Source organism: Salmo salar, chromosome 09 (genome assembly GCF_965601325.2).
Source record: "Salmo salar chromosome 09, fSalSal1, whole genome shotgun sequence".
Lineage (NCBI taxonomy): Eukaryota > Metazoa > Chordata > Actinopteri > Salmoniformes > Salmonidae > Salmo > Salmo salar.
The window spans coordinates 114,715,313-114,737,491 of record NC_138299.1 but is presented as its reverse complement, the minus strand read 5'-3'; the positions used below and the strand labels follow the sequence as shown (position 1 = coordinate 114,737,491).

The 22,179-nt window shown below is 43.3% G+C and overlaps 1 protein-coding gene across 1 annotated transcript in view; it reads left to right on the top strand.

The window, feature by feature from the left end:
• The window catches only part of nyap2a (neuronal tyrosine-phosphorylated phosphoinositide-3-kinase adaptor 2a), a 155,546-nt gene extending 137,347 nt beyond the window's left edge, over positions 1–18,199 (top strand). Inside the window, exon 7 of the mRNA XM_045724307.2 lies at positions 6,192–18,199. Coding sequence (XP_045580263.2) covers positions 6,192–6,431 — 240 coding nt within the window. The 3' untranslated portion in view covers positions 6,432–18,199. The remainder of the gene's footprint in view (positions 1–6,191) is intronic.
• The last annotated feature ends 3,980 nt before the right edge of the window (positions 18,200–22,179 follow it).

The following is a 22,179-nucleotide window of genomic DNA, read 5'->3' as shown; positions in this document are numbered from 1 at the left end:
GCAAAGGACCTTGTGAAGATGCTGGAGGAAACGGGTGAAAAAGTGTTTTTATCCACAGTAAAACGAGTCCTATATCGTCATAACCTGAAAGGCCGCTCAGCAAGGAAGAAGCCACTGCTAAAAAAACGGCAAAAAAAAACAGACTACGGTTTGCAACTGCACATGGGGACAAAGATCATACTTTTTGGAGAAATGTCCTCTGGTCTGATGAAACAAAAATAGAACTGTTTGGCCATAATGACCATCGTGCAAGCCGAAGAACACCATCCCAACCTTGAAGCACGGGAGTGGCATCATCATGTTGTGGGGGTGCTTTGCTGCAGCAGGGACTGGTGCACTTCACAAAATAGATGGCATCATGTGGAGGGAATATTATGTGAATATATTGAAGCAACATCTCAAGACATCAGTCAGGAAGTTAAAGCTTGGTCGCAAATGGGTCTTCCAAATGGGCAATGACCCCAAGCATACTTCCAAAGTTGTGGCAAAATGGCTTAAGGACAACAAAGTCAAGGTATTGGAGTGGCCATCACAAATCCCTGACCTCAATCTGATAGAAAATTTGTGGGCAGAACTGAAGAGTGTGCAAGCAAGGAGGCCTTCAAACCTGACTCAGTTACACCAGCTCTGTCAGGAGGAATTGGCCAGAATTCACCCAACTTATTGTGGGAATCTTGTGGAAGGCTACCCAAAACATTTGACCCAAGTTATACAATTTAAAGGCAATGCTACCAAATACCTATTGAGTGTATGTAAACGTCTGACCCACTGGGAATGTGATGAATTCTCTCTACTATTATTCTGACATTTCACATTCTTAATAAAATAACGAGGTGATCCTAACTGACCTTAACCCCTGGTCGGGGACGGACATCCAGCGAAAAATCCTATCGCCATTAGCATAACGAAATTTAATACATATTTTTTTCAAATATAGGACTATGTTATATCGTTTTATAGATACACCTCTCCTGAATCGAACCACGTTGTCCGATTTCAAAAAGGCTTTACAGCAAAAGCAAAACATTAGATTATGTTAGAGGAGTATATCGTAAAAGTAGCCACATAGCCATTTTCCGACCAACCACATGCATCACAAATAACCAAAAAACAGCTAAATGCAGCACTAACCTTTGACAATCTTCATCAGATGACACCCCTAGGACATCATGTTACACAATACATGCATTCTTTTGTTCGATAAAGTTCATATTTATATATAAAAACAGCATTTTACATCGGAGCGTAACGTTGACTAACTATTTTCCCTCAAATGCATCCGGTGAAATAGCGCTACAATTTACTAAATTACTATTTGAAAACATTTTTAAAATGTAATATTGTCATTCTAAGATTTATAGATGAATATCTCTTGAAAGCACCTGTAATGCCAGATTTAAAAATAACTTTACTGGGTAATCACACTTTGCGATAAAAGGGGATGCGATACTCAGAAAATAGGCTACCGTTACAGGTCAGCGCCATCTTGGAACAATCGCATATCAAATCTAGTCTTGTATACTATTGTCAATAATCCCTTACCTTTGATTATCTTCATCAGAAAGCACTTCTAGGAAACCCAGGTCCACAACAAATGTATTTTCGTTCGAAAAAGTTAATCCTTTATGTTCCAATAGCTTGTTCTTGTTAGCGCGTTCTGAAGGCTGCACCAAAAGTTCCGTCGTGCGCGGGACTCAACTTTCGAAAAAATGCATTTTTTTTTATTTAGGTTCGTTCAAACATGTCAGGCGTTGTATAACATAAATCTTTAGGGCCTTTTTCAACCAGAGCTCCAATAAGATTCAAAGGGGACGATTGCATTGTGTTTCAAAACGTTTCGAAAGGGGAGGGTAGCCAGGGGCGCCGGCGTCATAATGGTGATGGCCCTCTCCGTGTGACCACGTTCCACTGCGTCTCATTCATTCAGTTTTCACAGTAGAAGGCTCAAATCACTTTGTAAAGACTGGGGATATCTAGTGGAAGCAATAGGAAGTGCTCAATGAACCATTGCTCACTGTGTGATTTACAGGCAAACTGATGAAGTTGAGTCCGCAATTCAGAATTACACTTCCTGTTACGATCGGTCTCGGGGTTTTGACTGCCATATGAGTTCTGTTATACTCATAGACACCATTCAAACAGTTTTAGAAACGTTAGGGTGTTTTCTATCCACAAGTATTAATTATATGCATATCCTAGCTTCTGAGTTTGAGTAGGAGGCCGTTTAAAATGGGCACAAATTTTTTTCAAAAATCGCTGTAGCGCCCCCTATCCTAGGCGAACGACAAGAGGTTAAACAGACCATTTTTACTAGGATTAGATGTCAGGAATTGTGAAAAACTGAGTTTAAATGTATTTGGCTAATGTGTATGTTAACTTCCAACTTCAATTGTAAAAATTAAGACACTTTATTCAATAATATGTTGAAGAACCTTTTGCCAGTGATTACAGCACTGAGTCTTCTTGGGTAGGACGCTACAAGCTTAGTGCACCAGTATTTGGGAAGTTCTCCCATTCTTCTCTGCAGATCCTCGCAAGCTCTGTCAGGTTGGATGGGAAGCATTGCTGCACAGCTATTTTCAGGTCTCTCAAGAGATGTTTGATCAGGTTCATGTCTGGGCTCTGGCTGTGCCACTCAAGGACATTCAGAGACTTGTCCCAAAGCCACTCCTGTGTTGTCTTGTCTGTTTTCTTAGGATTGTTGTCCAGTTGGAAGGTGAACATTCGACCCCTTCTGAGGTCCTGAGCGCTCTTGAGCAGGTTTTCATCACGGATCTCTGTGTACTTTGCTCCGTTCATCTTTGCCTCGATCCTCCCAGTCCCTGCTGCTGAAAAACATCCCCACATTGTGATGCTACCACCACAATGCTTCACCGTAGGGATGGTGCCAGGTTTCCTCCAGACGTGACCCTTGGCGTTCAGGCCAAATATACTGCTCCAAAAAATAAAAGGAACACTAAAATAACACATCCTAGATCTGAATGAATGAAATAATCTTATTAAATACTTTTTTCTTTACATAGTTGAATGTGCTGACAACAAAATCACACAAAAATAATCAATGGAAATCCAATTTATCAACCCATGGAGGTCTGGATTTGAAGTCACACTCAAAATTAAAGTGGAAAACCACACTACAGGCTGATCGAACTTTGATGTAATGTCCTTAAAACAAGACAAAATGAGGCTCAATAGTGTGTGTGGCCTCCACGTGCCTGTATGACCTCCCTACAACGCCTGGGCATGCTCCTGATGAGGTGGCGGATGGTCTCCTGAGGGATCTCCTCCCAGACCTGGACTAAAGCATCCGCCAACTCCTGGACAGTCTGTGGTGCAACGTGGCATTGGTGGATGGAGCGAGACGTGATGTCCCAGATGTGCTCAATTGGATTCACGTCTGGGGAACGGGCGGGCCAGTCCATAGCATCAATGCCTTCCTCTTGCAGGAACTGCTGACACACTCCAGCCACATGAGGTCTAGCATTGTCTTGCATTAGGAGGAACCCAGGGCCAACCGCACCAGCACATGGTCTCACAAGGGGTCTGAGGATCTCATCTCGGTACCTAATGGCAGTCAAGCTACCTCTGGCGAGCACATGGAGGGCTGTGCGGCCCCCCAAAGAAATGCCACCCCACACCATGACTGACCCACCGCCAAACCGGTCATGCTGGAGGATGTTGCAGGCAGCAGAACATTCTCCACAGCGTCTCCAGACTCTGTCACGTCTGTCACATGTGCTCAGTGTGAACCTGCTTTCATCTGTGAAGAGCACAGGGCGCCAGTGGCGAATTTGCCAATCTTGGTGTTCTCTGGTAAATGCCAAACGTCCTGCACGGTGTAGGGCTTTAAGCACAACTGGAGGTCATTTTGCAGGGCTCTGGCAGTGCTCCTCCTGCTCCTCCTTGCACAAAGGCGGAGGTAGCGGTCCTGCTGCTGGGTTGTTGCCCTCCTACGGCCTCCTCCACGTCTCCTGATGTACTGGCCTGTCTCCTGGTAGCGCCTCCATGCTCTGGACACTACGCTGACAGACACAGCAAACCTTCTTGCCACAGCTCGCATTGATGTGCCATCCTGGATGAGCTGCACTACCTGAGCCACTTGTGTGGGTTGTAGACTCCGTCTCACGCTACCACTAGAGTGAAAGCACCGCCAGCATTCAAAAGTGACCAAAACATCAGCCAGGAAGCATAGGAACTGAGAAGTGGTCTGTGGTCTTGCTAATTGCCTATAATTTCCACCTGTTGTCTATTCCATTTGCACAACATCATGTGAAATTTATTGTCAATCAGTGTTGCTTCCTAAGTGGACAGTTTGATTTCACAGAAGTGTGATTGACTTGGAGTTACATTGTGTTGTTTAAGTGTTCCCTTGCAATGTAGTTCAATCTTAGTTTCATCAGACCAGATAATCTTGTTTCTCATGGTCTGAGAGACATTAGGTACCTTTTGGCAAACTCCAAGCAGGCTGTCATGTGCCTTTTACTGAGGAGTGGCTTCCGTAGTAAAAGGCCATAAAGGCCTGGTTGGTGGAGTGCAAAGATGTTTGTCTTTCTGGAAGGTACTCCCATCTCCACAGAGGAACTCTAGAGCTCTGTCAGAGTGACCATCGGGTTCTTGGTCACCTCCCTGATCAAGGCCTGTCTCTCCCTATTGCTCAGTTGTTTTTAATCAATTTTAGAATAACGCTGGAACGTAACAAATGTGGAAAATGTCAAAGGGTCTGAATACTTTCTGAAGGCACTGGAAAAAAAGGTTAAATGCTTTGCCACATTTCTTGCAGTATTACTTTAGTGCCTTGTTGCAAAGACAATGCATGTTTTCGAATATTTTTATTCTTTACAGATTTCCTTCTTTTCACTCTATCGATTATGTTAGTGTTGCGGAGGAACTACAATGTTATTGATCCATCCTCAGTTTTCTCCTATCACAGCCATTAAACTATGAAACTGTTTTAGTCACCATTGGCCTCATGGTGAAATCCCTCAGTGGTTTCCTTACTCTCCAGCATCTTAGTTAGGAAGGACGTCTGTAACTTTGTAGTGACTGGATGTATTGATAACCATCCAAAGTGTAATTAATAACTTTCCCATGCTCAAAGGGATTTTCAATGTCAGTTTTTCCCCCTACCTACCAATAGCTGCCTTTCTTTGTGAGGCTTTGGAAAACCTCCCTGGTCTTTGTGGTTGAATCTGTGATTGAAATTCACTGCTCGACGGAGGGTCCTTACAGATAATTGTATGTGTGGGGTACAGAGATGAGATGGTCATTAAATAATTAAAGAATCATGTTAAACACTATTATTGCACACAGAGTGAGTTCAAATTTCTATTCCTGTGTGGCCCAGTTGGTAGAGCATGGAGCTTGGAATGCCAAGGTTGTGGGTTCCATTCCCATGGGGGACCAGTAAAAAAACATATGAACTCAGTACTCAGTACTAAGACCATCTGCTAAATGATTAAAAATGAGCTTAATAACCTCTATGGGATTGGTTTCCTTCCACTGGGATGGTTGAGCTAATGTGATTAGCATGATGTTGTAAGTAACAAGAACATTTCCTGGGACATAGACATGTCTTTATATGGTCAGAAAGCTTAAATTCCTGTTCATCTAACTGAACTGTCCAATATACAGTAGCTATTACAGTGAACAAATACCATGCTGTTGTTTGAGGAGAGTGCACAAAATGTTTTATCACGGTAACTGGTTTGATACATTCACCTCTGAAGGTAAATAATGTACTTACAGTCAGTAATCTTGCTCTGATTAGTCATCCTGAGGGTCCCAGAGATAAAATGTAGCATTGTTTAGATTAATAAAATCAATTTTTATATTCAAATGTAGGAACTGGGTTAATTTTTTCTCTACTTTTTCTTTCACATTGAACATATGGATCAGGTTGTGTAGATATGTAGGAAAAACATCTAATGTAAATCCCTTTTAGATTACATTTTAAGGCAGCAAAAATGTGATAGCTGTGCAAGGGATGTGTAGACTTTCACTAGGCACTGCACATATTATTGACTGAGTTTATTACACTCAACTTACTTTGCCAGTAAGATTGCACATGTCTGTTGATCGAGACGAATTACACTCATAGTCTCTCTCTTCGAATACTACTGTCTGTCTATGGCAACACCAACATGCTGGGCAACCCCCTCATACCCTCTGTCCCCCACCCCTCCTCACCCCAGATGATCCCTCCCATGCTGTGGGCTTGCGGAGACAGCACCATGATGGAGATGATTGAGAAGAAGCGCAGCCTGTGTCGGGAGATCAAGGCCCGCCGGGGGCCAGCAGACAACAACCTGTGTAAGCAGGACAGCATGCCCATCTTGCACAGCTGGAGGAAGAGCAGCAATGGGACCAAGAAGTATGGCGGCCCTCCCCCTTACTCCACACAGACCACCGTCTTCTGGGACACAGCTATCTGACAGGAGTGATCCACCCTGTCCTGGGCCTTGTCACGGGCCTTGTTCAAATGGAAGAACCAGGACTTGACCAGTATGTCCAGGACTACTTGGACTTGACTAGTAAGAAACACACATTTTTGTTTTCCGTTGCAAAACATTTTAAAATAGTTTCTGTTGCGTGCCCTAATGAACACAACCCTGTCCTCAGACTCCTCCCCCTTCCTCTCACTAGCCAGAGATGGGCATTGAGCTGATGACCAATCAGAGCACAGGGAGACAAGAGTTTCCCCCCACCTCTCTGTTGTAGCAATTCAAATATCTGGAATATCTCCCTGGTTTCGTATTGCTAAATTATATTTAAAAAATATTGTACCTCAGTAATTGTCTTAATATTGAATATGCTTAGTACAATTATATATTTTCTAAAGATTAAAAAATATAACATAATTAGGAAATTTTAGTCTACAGTTGTTAAATGGTTTTTCAAAACTTGTCTTGGATATTTATGTTGCATTGACACTTGTCTCTGCGTTGGAGATAATAATATGTTGCCAATATGTTGAGCCAATTCAGTAAGAACACCATGGTTTTTTATACAAAAAAATCTAAAGGATAAATGTTATTATTACGATGAAAAAAGCACTAATTTTAAATGGAATATATTTTGGCATCTTGAATTTAGATGTTGTTGTATTGGAATGCTATTGTGAACCATTTGAATGATCCACAATGTAGGTTTGGCTTGCTCCACTGCCCTAACAATCACTATGACCCTGTCCCAATACTTAGGGCAAATCTGCCATATCATATAGGGCCAGGACCTAAAGTAATATGATAGCACCTAGGGGCAAATCCTATCAAATCAGTGGTGGCACAAAGAGACAAGGATAACAATTTACTTGAGCCAGCGTCATAACACGTTATGACACGGTCTTAACATGTCATAACAACTGACGTAACCTGTCATAATATAGTCATAACACTGTCATGACACATTTTTTGTTCTGACATTTATTGCATTATTTTATGGCTGGTTATGACACCTACATAAGTGTCAAAACCCACAAAACCCACCACACAAGGCAAAACATTCCATTACACCATAGCCTACTTGTCAACAGTATATTTATGTTATATAACATTTTCTGAAATTGAACATATTCTTATTATTGTAATTGCGCACAAATTAATGTCAGACATGCACCTACCCCAATGCTCTGTTGCTGATGACTGGGATGAATGCAGGAGAAGATTTCAGGAGCAGGACAAGACATCTTCTTTATGACTGATTACTGACATAAGGGCATATATGGCTTATATGATTATGATGGTCATAATACTTCTTGACAGTGTCATAAAGTGTATTTTCTTAATCCAAGTAAAGTGACACAGGAAGGTCATAATGCTTCATGACAGTGTCATAAAGTGTATTTTCTGCAAGTGATTTAAAATATGATGAAAAACAACATGACTGTAAATAATGAATTATGACAACACCAAAGCACTTAAGAAACAATCTTTCAAATGAAAGGAAACTTCTTGGCAGGGATTCTTTTTTTTTTTTTTTATAATTGTGGGCTTTGACAGTCTTATGTAGGTGTCATAACCAGTCATAAAATAATGCAATATATGTCACATTTGTAAATATATGGGTAATGACAGTGTTATGACCATATTATGACAGGTTATAACAAGTTATGTCAGCTATTATGGCATATTATGACATGGTCATGACTGTGTCATAAAGTGTTATGAAGCTGCGTGTCAAGAAAAGTGTTACCGAGACAAGAATATAGGAGACAAAGAGATAGGAGGGAAGGATGCCATTTATTAAGTGTGTTGGGACAAGATGGTTTGTACAGTACCCAACAAGTGCTTCATAATCTTTTCACACGACTGAGCCCAGCCAAACTTCACTGCCCTGGCCTGCCCTGGTTACACATCAACTATAGTTGCTGGAACCGAGATGGAAAGAACAATGTGAAAACAAAATGTTGACTCTAGCAACTACGGTTCGGGTCTACACAAAAGTGTTAAAAAAGTACAAAAGATTATAAGAGAGTCAGTGACCCACATCACCGTGCCAGAATAGTGACTGACCGGCAGTGGAAGACTCGGCCATAGGGATAGAGATACTGTCATGGTGTATTTAATAAAGGCAGTTAAGATTATCCACCTTTTCAGACAGGAACTAAGCTTGAATTAAAATTATGTCATGTCTTATCTGAGTCTGGGGGTATTTCTCTTGCCTCCAAATGAAAACAATTATAGTGAGTTTGAACTTTCCCACTGATTAACTGAAGTTCTACACATGTTATATATTTCCAAATCGAGTCGTATCAAAATAATGTGAGGAGACGTGATTATTGTTTATAAATGACCACACATCATACCATAACATATACACACACATCAGGAGCCTATTCAGGAGGATGTAGCCTCGGGAGCTAAGGCGTCTCACATTCTGTTTAAAAGCCTGGGGAAGTTCTCATCAGAAAAGATTATCAAAAGTGGTGGATCAAGGCAGAGTCTAGTGACACATTTCCACTTCTCAAACAAGTAAAGTATTTTACATTGTTGGAGCTCTAAAAGAGCTGGTGTTTCTGAAAAATGTTCTGACTTGCAAAAAGCAAGCTAACATAAAGACAACAAATAACCCCATCTAAGCTACTAAAGAGGCACAGACAAAAATAAAGAAATGCAAATAAAGAAAAGACTAAGGATGTTACAGTGCATTCAAATAGAAAACTATTGTGTAGAACAATCAGGATTGTCCATCAGATAAAATAGGGTTAGAGGATTGTGTCTGCTCTTTTCATTCTATTTCTATCTGCAACATTCAGTCGTTTCACTTCCCATTCAGTGTCAACAAAGTTTCTAACATGCAATAATTAGTGATTAGCTAGTTGTGTCATCTAATTATTTGTGATTGGCTGGCTGTGTTATACTGTCATCAGTGATTGGATGGCTGTGACATTTGATTAGTCATGTTTTGCCGGCTGCCTTGATGAGGTTTGTAACAGTAGTCTACAGAGAGACCATGTCAGTTGTAGATCATTCCGCTAATAAGGACAGGATCTGCAGTGCCCCAAAAACGTGTCATCACTGTCAATCAGTCTATCAGTGAGCTGTCTGACATCAGCCCCTGGTAGAAGTTGCCCTTGAACACAGATCTAACCATTTAAGGGGGAAAAGACACAACTGCCCTCAGGTCAGTGTCTAGTGACAACTTCATCCTTCTCCCTGACATCAGCCAAACTGGCCTGTGAAGTTCTAACACTACACATCTGCTCGGTAAGAAATGAACACTTGGAGCACACATGAGGAATTGCAGAATGCTCAGGGGAGCTATGGTAGTGGCCTATGGAGGGACCAGCACTCTTGCCATCTCCTTACTCCTCGTCACTATTTTCTTTAATCTTTCTTAACCTGGTATTTTCTCCATTGCATTTATCCTCAATTGCCCTTGTCGCCTCATTCTGCTTCTCTCTTCATCCTGTTTTGATCCTTTCCCCTTAGAATATTGTGTGAGGCACGCACAGACAGTATTGACAATGATGTACGCCAGTGTGGACATCCTTGCTATAAACATTGCTTTGGAGACCAGGGTTCACTGTGACTCAGAGAGATGGTCACTAAAGCTCACAGAAATAGATATATGACCTAAACATTTATGATTACAGACCAGTGACAAGGTTTTACTTCAGAGAACGGATCTATCTAACCACACAGTAGGCAGGTTTTTATTGACCCAGGTTTGTTTGACAAAAGCAATGTCGCGACATGTGTAATGGAAAAGGTAGATATATATAGGAGACCTTTTATAAAGATCAACAACATTTGTATCCGTTTGACAAGGGTGGATTCCTCTTTTGTCGAACATTATTGCGACAAATGTCAATGGAAACTGTTTCAAATAAATTATGATTGCCGAATATTTTTGAAGGCACGTGATGTCAACAAGTAACTATGAAGCTCCACACCACATTTAATTATAAATGCCTACTGCCTGTTAAATCTATTTATTCAACTATACAAATAATGTTTCTTTGCTGGATCCTTCCAAGACTGGCTGAATTGCTTTGCCTTGCTTTTCTGGTTAGCTGGATGCAAGTTTCACCATCCAATTGCTTCACCATGGCACAGACTGTGGCATTCTATCCATGCTGGCTTCTGCGGGTTACCTGAGACATGAAACAGATAGGTGGGAGGGCATACAGACTGTCGCCAATTTATGAATATCCAATTTGCCTAAATAGGTAAAGCAAACTTGATTTTTATTAGACTGTAAGTTTTTGCAAAAAATATATGTTTTTAATGGTGTGATGTCATTACATTCAGCTGTTCTTATTATCGACACAAGATGGTTACATTTTTAAGTGTAGGGGAGAGTGGCATAAGTTGAGCCAAAGGGTTAGTTAGCCACCTCTTGTTTTTACAGTAACATTTTTGTCATTTAGCAGATGCTCATATCCAGAGCAACTAAAAATTAGTGCATTCATCTTAAGATAGCTAGGTGGGACAACCACATATCTCAGTCACAGTAAGTACATTTGTACATTGTTTCTAGGAAACCATACACAAAATGAATAATGTCACCAAATATGTAGGAAGAGGTCATAATTACATGGAGTCTGTGAAGGAAGAGACCACATGGAAAAAGTAAAATTAAATCGAAACAAATTTTATTGATCACATAAACATGGTTAACAGACGTTAATGTGAGTGTAGTGAAATGCTTGTACTTCTAGTTCTGAGAGTGCAGTAATATCTAACAGGGGCGGCAGGGTAGCCTAGAGCGTTGGGCTAGTAACCGAAAGGTTGCAAGTTCGAATCCCTGAGCCGACAAGGTACAAATCTGTCGTTCTGCCCCTGAACAAGGCAGTTCAGGGGCACTGTTCCTAGGCTGTCATTGAAAATAAGAATTTGTTCTTAACTGACGTGCCTAGTTAAATAAAGGTAAAATAAGATAAATAAAAAGTAATCTAAAAATTCCACAACAGATACCTAATACACACAAATCTAAAGGGATGGAATAAGAATATGTGCCTATAAATATATGGATGAGTGATGTCTGAGTGGCATAGGCAAGATGCAATAGATGGTATAAAATACAGTATATACATATGAGATGAGTAATGGAAGATATGTAAACATTATTAAAGTGACTAGTGATCCATTTATTAAAGTGGCCAATGATTCAAGTCTGTATGTAATTAGCAGCCTCTTTGTGTTATGATGGCTGTTTAACAGTCTGATTGCCTTGAGAGAGAAGCTGTTTTTCAGTCTCTCGGTCACAGCTTTAATGCACCTGTACTGACCTCGCCTTCTGGATGGTAGCGGGGTGAACAGGCAGTGGCTCGGATGGTTGATGTACTTGAGGATCTTTTTGGCATTCCTGTGACATCGGGTGCTGTAGGTATCCTGGAGGGCAGGTAGTTTGCCCCCGGTGATGCATGATGTGCACCACCCTCTGGAGAGCCATAAGGTTGAGGGTGGTGCAGTTGCCATACCAGGCGGTGATACAGCCCGACAGGATGCTCTCAATTGTGCATCTGTAAAGGTTTGTGAGGGTTTTAGGTGACAAGCCAAATTTCTGAGGTTGAAGAGGCACTGTTGCGCCTTCACCACACTGTCTGTGTGGGTGGACCATTTCAGTTTGTCCGTGATGTGTACGCTGAGGAACTTAAAACTTTCTACCTTCTCCACTGCTGTCTCGTTGATGTGGATGGGGGTGCTCCCTCTACTGTTTCCTGAAGTCCACGATCATCTCCTTTGTTTTGTTGACGTTGAGTGAGAGGTTGTTTTCCTGACACCTCAATCCGAGTGCCCTCAGCACCCCCATGTAGGCTCGTCATTGTTGGTAGTCAAGCCCACTACTGTTGTGTTGTCTGCAAACTTGATGATTAATTTGGAGGCGTGCACGGCCACGCAGTCATGGGTGAACAGGGAGTACAGCAGGGGGATGAGCATGCACCCTTGTGGGGCCCCAGTGTTGAAGATGTTGTTTCCTACCTTTCACAACCTGGGGGCCGCCCGTCAGAAAGTCCAGGACCAAATTGCACAGGGCGTCGTTGAGACCCAAGGCCTCAAGCTTAATGATGAGCTTGAAGGGTACTATGGTGCTGTAATCAATGAACAGCATTCTTATATAAGTATACATAGGTATTCCAGATGGGTATGCAGTGTGATGGCGATTGCATCATCTGTGGACCTGTTGGGGCAGTATGCAAACTGAAGTGGTTCTAGGGTTCATGTAAGGTGGAGGTGATATGATCCTTGACTAGTCTCTATTCCCAGTCATCTTTCCATGGTTAAATGCGATGGTTGGCACTTCCTGTGGATAGTTGGGGGCTGCCAACTATCCACAGTTTCTGGTTATTAAGCTAGGTTTTAATAGTCACAGTGGGTACAACATCTCCAATACACTTCCTTATAAACTCACTCACCGAATCAGCGTATAAATCGATGTTATTCTCTGAGGCTGCCCGGAACATTTCCCAGTCTGCGTGATCAAAACAATCTTGAAGCGTGGATTCCGATTGGTCAGACCAGCGTTGAATTGTTCTTGTCACGGGTGCATCCTGTTTGAGTTGCTGCATATAGGACGGTAGTAGCAAAATGGCGGGGGAGGGTCTTCTATGTATCGCAGAAGTTAGAGGAGCAGTGATCCAGCGTATTGCTACAATCAATATGCTGATAGAATTTAGGTAGCCTTGTTCTCAAATTTGCTTCGTTAAAATCCAAAACTACAATAAATGCAGCCTTAGGATATATGGTTTCCAGTTTATATAGAGTCCAGTGACGTTCCTTGAGGGCCAACGTGGTATCTGCTTGAGGGGGGATATACACGGCTGTGACAATAACCGATGAGAACTCTCCTGAGAGATAATATGGTCGCCATTATATTGTTAGTCATTCTAGGTCAGGTGAACAAAAGGACTTGAGTTCCTGTATGTTTTTACGATTACACCATGAGTCGTTAATCATTAAGCATACACCCCACCCTTCTTCTTCCCAGAATGATGTTTATTTCTGTTGGCGAGACGCATGAAGAAACCCGGTGGCTGTACTGACTCTGACAACATATCCAGAGAGAGCCATGTTTCCGCGAAACAGAGAATGTTACAATCTCTGATGTCTCTCTGGAAGGCAACCCTTGCGCTAATTTCATCTACCTTGTTGTCTAGAGACTGGACATTGGCGAGTAATATACTTGGAAGCGGTGGGTGGTGTGCACGCCTTCGAAGTCTGACCAGGAGGCCTCTCCGTCTACCTCTTCTGCGGCGATGTTGTTTTGGGTCGCCTCTGGGATTAGATCCAACGTCTTGGCTGGTGGTCCGAACAAAGGATCCGCTTCGGGAAAGTTTTATTCCTGGTTGTAATGTTGGTAAGTTGACGTTGCTCTTATATCCAATAGTTCTTCCCGGCTGTATGTAATAACACTTGAGATTTTCTGGGCTAACAATGTAAGAAATAATACATAAAAAAGAAAATACTGCATAGTTTCCTAAGGACTCGAAGCGAGGTGACCATCTCTGTCGGCGCCATCTTGCTAGGTAAGCAGGTAAGTGGTAAGCAAGTTAGGTTCAACTAAGATTTTCACAAAATCAAATAAATTTCTTGTGTTATAAGTTTCATTATTGCTTGTTCTAAACCAAAATAGATAATTGTAAGATTGTTTTATAAATCAGTTGGGGTCTCTATAAGCTAAAATGTGATATTCTAAACCTAGCATGAAGGTGCATCCTTGCAGCTATGTGGGCTAATATAGTGAAAATGTTTGCCATGGGTTAACTTGAGTTAATGGCCATCATACCCCATACAAATTATGATAGCATTTTGTTTGTTTTATGCATAATAGGCCCGATTCAGAATTCAGAAGCACTTCTCAGTATTTGGTATTCAGACCTGATGCGATTCGAACCTTTGAAATGCTAAACGGTCGCGGCATACAGCCACCCCTTCATCCCCTTCCAACCTCCCTACTTTCATTTCTGTCTTAAATGACCATACAATTATTATCGTCTCATGAGTCCAGTCTGATAATATGAATCAAAACACAGGAAAAACTGAATTTTGACTGCACAGTGCCCTTTCAATAAGTAATCTCAGTGGTCTGGCGAATCGGCTGCTGAATCGGGATTACACTGAAAACAATGACAGTATATTACGGTTTTATGTGCCGTCCGATATTCTTAAAGATGAAGCATTGCAATATTTGTAAAATAGGCTATATCAAATAGGCAAATACATAATGACAAAGAAACAAAACATATAGGCAATTTCAGTCCTTTAATGGTGAATAAAGAAGGAAAATTGTTCATTAGGAAGTGATGATCAAGTTTATTTACGTGCGTAATAGGCCTACTGCTTCAGAATTCCATCTTACAAGAGCTCAAAACGTAGCCACATTAAAGAGGAAGTCTGCATTCTTAAATATAACAAAGGAACACCCCATCACTGTTCTGGTAAAAAGCTGAGGTATGGGGACAAATGTAACCTCTCTCAAATTCATAGACAGAGCTGTGGCTGCAAGGACTGACCATCCATGATATCCAGATGATAGATTAATAACTTTTTTTTCAATGACTTTGTTTAAAAACAATGGTGTTAACCTATTTTAGGTTCTGATGGGGTACGACAGTTTATTTATTTTTATTTAACCTTTATTTTGACAGGTCAATGCTGAGACCAAGGTCTCTTTTCCAGATAAGCCCTGTGTAGCACAATACACATAAAAATACAATAAACACATTCAACATCAAAATACACGTTACTATACACAACAATACAAAAAACAATCAGACACATTCTTTGGTAAAAAGGTCCTGGAAGATTATGTAAAAGGTTTTATAGACAAAAAGAGCTCAATGCATCGATCCACGAGACTTCAAGGAGGGCCAGTCCATATTCTGAAATACAATGCAATGATGTATACTATCATAAATTGCTATGATAAACTGCGTCCAGTAGCTTCAATAAAGTGGCAGCTGCATTCATATACAGATGTAGGATCTTAATTTGAGCCAGTTTGCTAGAGCAGGAAAATAATCCTGCAGCAACAGGAAATGTGATTTGATTATAATGAATGGACATTTTTTTTGTAGGGGTTGATACATTTTTCATTAGGGCATGGAAAGACTGGACATGTTCCTATAGAAGGAGCCTATTGAATACTGAATGAGGCATGTATAAGTTATATTTTTCAAGAATCAATGGGTGTATACAGTCGTGGCCAAAGGTTTTGAGAATGACACAAATATTAATTTTCACAAAGTCTGGTTCCTCAGTTGGTATGATGGCAATTTGCATATACTCCAGAATGTTATGAAGAGTGGTCAGATGAATTGCAATTAATTGAAAAGTCCCTATTTGCTGTGCAAATGAACTGAATCCCCCCCAAAACAGTTAAACTGCATTTCAGCCCTGCCACAAAAGGACCATCTGACATCATGTCAGTGATTCTCTCGTTAACACAGGTGTGAGTGTTGACGAGGACAAGGCTGATGATCACTCTGTCATGCTGATTGAGTTCGAATAACAGACTGGAAGCTTCAAAAGGAGAGTGGTGCTTGGAATCATTGTTCTTCCTCTGTTAACCATGGTTACCTGCAAGGAAACACGTGCCGTCATCATTGCTTTGCACAAAAAGGGCTTCACAGGCAAAGATATTGCTGCCAGTAAGATTGCACCTAAATCAAGCATTTATCGGATCATCAAGAACTTCAAGGAGAGCGGTTCAATTGTTGTGAAGAAGGCTTCAGGGTGCCCAAGAAAGTCCAGCAAGCGCCAGGACTGTCTACTAAAGTTGATTCAGCTGCGGGATCGGGGCACCACCAGTACAGAGCTTGCTCAGGAATGGCAGCAGGCAGGTGTGAGTGCATCTGCACGCACAGTGAGGCGAAGACTTTTGGAGGATGGCCTGGTGTCAAGAAGGGCAGCAAAGAAGCCACTTCTCTCCAGGAAAAACTTCAGGGACAGACTAATATTCTGCACAAGGTACAGGGATTGCACTGCTGAGGACTGGGGTAAAGTAATTTTCTCTGATGAATCCCCTTTCCGATTGTTTGGGGCATCCGGAAAAAAGCTTGTCCGGAGAAGACAAGGTGAGTGCTACCATCAGTCTTGTGTCATGCCAACAGTAAAGCATCCTGAGACCATTCATGTGTGGGGTTGCTTCTCAGCCAAGGGAGTGGGCTCACTCACAATTTTGCCTAAGAACACAGCCATGAATAAAGAATGGTACCAACAGATCCTCAGAGAGCAATTTCTCCCATCCATCCAGGAACAGTTTGGTGACGAACAATGCCTTTTCCAGCATGATGGAGCACCTTGCCATAAGGCAAAAGTGATAACTAAGTGGCTTGGGGAACAAAGCATCGGATTTTGGGTCCATGGCCAGGAAACTCCCCAGACCTTAATCCCATTAAGAACTTGTGGCCAATCCTCAAGAGGTGGGTGGACAAACAAAAATCCACAAATTCTGACAAACTCCAAACATTGATTAGGCAAGAATGGGCTGCCATCAGTCAGGATGTGGCCCAGAAGTTAATTGACAGCATGCCAGGGCGGATTGCAGAGGTCTTGAAAAAGAAGTCCCAACACTGCAAATATTGACTCTTTGCATCAACTTCATGTAATTGTCAATAAAAGTCTGACACTTATGAAATGCTTGTAATTATACCTTTGTATTCCATAGTAACATCTGACAAAAACTTCTAAACACACCAAAGCAGCAAACTTTGTGGAAACTAATATTTGTGTCATTCTCAAAACTTTTGGCCACGACTGTACAGTATTATCGGTTTAAAAGTCAAAAAATCAAGTAGCAATCACAGATTGCCCCTTTAAATGAGACACATATAGGCCTACTTAAAACCCTGAATATTAAAGGCTAATTTAAAGAGTAGCAACAACATCAAAAGTTTATAGCGTATTATATTGTAGATCGTTTTTCACTGACCATTGTTGTCCTAGTTTTTCTAAAATGTCTTGATAAATTCATAAACATGATGTGGAAAGGCTAATAAACATACTACTGCACACATTCCTGTGACACTCCCATTTCCTGCTCCACCTACATACAGTAGGTGCAAAGTGTTACAGTATCTGTGTAAACCAAATTTGCCAATGCTAACTTTTTTTTGCTTGTTGCGTTTGTTTTAAAGAGAAGAAAATGTCGCCCTGAATCTCACACAACTGTGTTGCAATGTTAGAAGACAATCACACTTGCAAACTTACTGCTGCAAGGTGCTCGCACAGTCGCACTGTGCTGCATGGAGAAAAAAAAATCACATTTTCAAGCAGTGAATCTGCTTGTTTGCATAGAGATAGGATGGATAGAAAGGACACAATCCTATTTCACACAAGCCCATACATGATAGATTGTGTCAGGAGCATTGAGTGCGTTAACCATTTGATGTTCAATCACTGAGTACATAAGCAGTTATGTCCATTCTATTCAATCCATCTCTATATGTGTTCCAACTCTTATGAATACATGACAGTTCTGCTTTGATTGTCTAGCTTCCACTTATCTGTCCTGTGGGGAGAAGATCTTGAATATAAGGATAAGTATATATATTCTATTTTGTGTATACGTTTGCACTGTGGGGCTAAAACAGAAGCACTGTGATGTCACAGTTTTGTCTTTCTTGCAATGAGAGTGTTTGAGTGTTTTTTTTTATGACTATGTCCGAGGACAAAAAAAAGAGTATGCTTATTGTAACACTGTTTTTCTTTAAAAGATTTATGGAGTATGAGATAAATAAATATGTTTTTGCGTTTTGCTGTGTGGAGTGGTTGTTTTGCCAAGACGAAGTTAGTTCTCTACACTCGCCCACTTCATTTCAATTCAATAAAATTAGATCAGGCTCACAATGATCTACTCAACAGTATGACGTTATTTCCACAGTGCTTGGTAGGCTACATTCCCTTGTAGTGAGGGCAGGTCACGATGGCATATGAAGGCTAGTGCCTATAGGCCATTTGATATCGTTAATAGCACCCATTTGGAGATATTATACTGGAAAGAGCCGGAAACCCCACAGATGACTTGCTGGCTGTTTCAGACCCACTAGACATAGACGTCAATTCAATGTCTATGTCACGTTGGTTCAGTGTAATATCACTGAAATGGCATGGAAACAACATTTTTCAAATAAAAAAAATCTAATTTTATTTGTCACATGCTTTGTAAACAACAGATGTGGACTAACAGCGAAATGCTTACATATAGGCCCTTCCCAACAATGCAGAGAGAAAGAAAATAGAGAAATAATAAAAAATACACAATGAATATCGATAACTTGGCTATATACACAGGGTATCCAGTACTAAGTCGATGTGCATGGGTACGAGGTCATTGAGGTAGATACTGTATGTACATATAAATAGGAATAAAGTGACAGATAAAAACAGCAGCAGCAATGTATGTGATGAGTCAAAAAAGTTAGTGCAAAAAGGATCGATGCAGGTAGTCTGGGAAGCTATTCGGTTAACTATTTTGCAGTCCAATGGCTTGGGGGTAGAAGCTATTCAGGGTCCTGTTGGTTCCAGTCTTTGTGCATCGGTACCGCTTGCCGTGCAGTCGCAGAAAAAACTGTCTATGACTTAGGTGGCTATGACCATTTTTAGGGCCTCCTCTGACACCACCTGGTATAGAGGTCCTGGATGGCAGGGAGCTCGGTCCTGGTGATGTACTGGGCCATACGCACTAAGTGGTGATGCAGCCAGTCAAGATTATCTCAATGGTGCACCTGTAGAACTTTTTGAGGATCTGAGGGCCCATGCCAAATCTTTTCAGCCTCCTGAGGCGGAAGAAGTGGTGACATGCCCTCTTCACGACTGTGTTGGTGTGTGTGGACCATGATCTTTAGTGATGTAGATGCAGAGAAATGTAAAGCTTTCGACAGCCCCTCTCCAATACAGCCCTTTCGATCTGAATGGGTGCGTGCTCGGCCCTCTGTTTCCTGTAGTCCACGATCAGCTTCCTTGTATTGCTGATGTTGAGGAAGAGGTTGTTGTCCTGGCATCACACTGCCAGGTCTGTGACCTCTCAATAGGCTTTGTATGCATTTCTTTTTGTGGAGTAAAGGTTATCTAGAGTTTTTTTGTCTCTACTTGCACAGGTGACGTGCTGGAAGAACTTAGGTGAGAAGGATTTCAGTTTCCCTTCATTAAAATCACCGGCCAGTAGGAGCACTGCCTTCGGATGAGCATTTTCTTGTTTGCTTATGACCCCATACAGCTCCTTGAGTGCGTTGTTAGCGCCAGCATCAGTTTGTGTCAGTCACAACACCTCAACACTGGGATGCGGGGTTCGATCCCAGGCTGTTGGCCTAATTGACCCAGCATCGTCCAAATTAGGGGAGGGTTTGTCCGGGGGGCATTCTTTGGCTCATCGCGCTCTAGCGACTCCTTGTGGCGGGCTGGGCATCTGCAAGCTGACATCAGTCATCAGTTGAACGGTGTTTACTCCGACACATTGGTGCGGCTGGCTTCCGGGTTAAGTGAGCGGGTGTTAAGAAGCACCGCAGCTTGGCAGGTCATGCTTCGGAGACACATAACTCGACCTTCGCCTCTCCGGAGCCCGTTGGGGAGTTGCAGTGATGAGACAAGATTGGATCTCAGTTGGTTATCACAAAATTGTGGAGGGGGAAAAATAATAATACAAATACTGTAAATGAATAAGAATGGTCCCTCACCTAAAGGACATCCAGCCAACTTGACACAACTGTGGGAAGCATTGGAGTCAACATGGCCAGCATCCCTGTTGAACGCTTTCGACACCACACTCTTAGAAAAAAGGGTTCTTCGGCTGTCCCCAGGTAGAACTATTTTGGGTTCTATGTAGAACTCTCTGTGTAAAAGGTTCTACATGGAACTCAAAAGGGTTCTACCTGGAACCAAAAATGGATCTACATGGAACTAAAAAGGGTTTGTCAAAGGGTTCTTCTATGGGCATAGCCAGAGAAGGTTCTAGATAGCATCTTTTCTTCTAAGACTGCATGTAGAGTCAATGCCCCGATGAATTGAGGTTGTTCTGAGGGCAAAAGGGGGTGGCTAAGGCAATATTAGGATGGTATTCTCAATGTTTTGTACACTTAGTGTATATTAGAGGTTGACACGGGAGTGAAAATTCATACCTGTCCTGTCAATTATTTTCCTGTACTGTTCTGATCCTGCACAGATCTATAACCCTGGAACTTTCCTGACCCTTCCCAATAAATTTCACTCCCATCCCGTGCTCATTTTTGCGCACAGAAATAAGTTGGTTATTGTGTTTGTTTAAGAAGTATTGAAAAGTATTTCAGTAATGTAATATGCGACTGTGATATATCTTAGTTAAATGCACTGACTATAGGCCAAGTGTTACATCCCAGCTCCTAATATCTGCCGGGGGAGATTGGGCATCGAGCCAGGACGGGTTGTGCAGGCCGTGCGCTCTAGACATCCAGTGCGTCTTCAGGACCCGGTCTATCCTGTGCCTGCGCCCAGAACCAGGCCTCCTGCATGTCTCCCAGCCTAGTGAATCCTGTGCCGCCTCCACGGACCAGGCCTCCAGTGGGTCTCCCCATCCTGGTCTCTCCTGTGCCGCTTCCACGGACCAGGCCTCCAGTGGGTCTCCCCATCCTGGTCTCTCCTGTGCCGCCTTCATGGACCAGGCGTCCAGTGGGTCTCCCCATCCTGGTCTCTCCTGTGCCGTCTCCATGGGCCAGGCCTCCAGTGGGTCTCCCCATACTGGTCTCTCCTGTGCCGCCTCCTAGGACTAGGCCTCCAGTGGGTCTCGCCAGTCCAGAGCCGCCAGAGCTGCCCGCCAGTCTGGAGCCGCCAGAGCTGCCCGCCAGTCCAGAGCCGCCAGAGCTGCCCGCCAGTCCAGAGCCGCCAGAGCTGCCCGCCAGTCCGGAGCCGCCAGAGCTGCCCGCCAGTCCGGAGCCGCCAGAGCTGCCCGCCTGTCCGGAGCCGCCAGAGCCGCCCGCCTGTCCGGAGCAGTCAGAGCCGCCCGCCAGGCCGGTGAGTCCTGTGCCTGCGCCTAGGGCCAGGTCTCTTACATGTCTCCTCAGCCTGGTGAATCCTGGGTCAGTGCCGCCGGAGCCGCCAGGGACGCCCGCCAGCCGGGCGCAGCCAGGGACGCCCGCCAGCCGGGCGCAACCAGAGTCGCCCGCCTGCCAGGCGCAACCAGGGTCGCCCGCCAGCCGGGCGCAGCCATCGCCGCCCACCAGCCCGGCGCTTCCATCGCCGCCCGCCAGCCAGGCACAGCCATCACCGCCCGCCAGCCGGGCGCAACCAGGGTCACCCGCCAGCCGGGCGCAACCATCGCCGCCCGCCAGCCAGGCGCAACCATCACCGCCCGCCAGCCGGGCGCAACCAGGGTCGACCGCCAGGCGGGCGCTGCTATCGCCGCCCGCCAGCCGGCGCAGTCAGGGTCGCCCACCAGACCTTCGGCGCGGCCAGGTGCGCCACCTAAGAGGGCGACGCCGAGTGTGGAGCAGAGGCCACGTCCCGCACCTGAGCCGCCGCCATAAGAAGGCCCACCCGGACCCTCCCCTTCAGAGTCAGGTTTTGCGGTCGGAGTCCGCACCTTGGGGGGGGATACTGTAACGCCCTGGCCATAGAGAGGGGTTTTTGTTCTTTATTTTGGTTAGGCCAGGGTGTTACATTGGGTGGGCGTTCTATGTGCATTTTTCTATGTTGGTTTGTTTCATTGATTTTGGCCGTGTGGCTTCCAATCAGGCACAGCTGTAGAGTGTTGTTGCTGATTGGG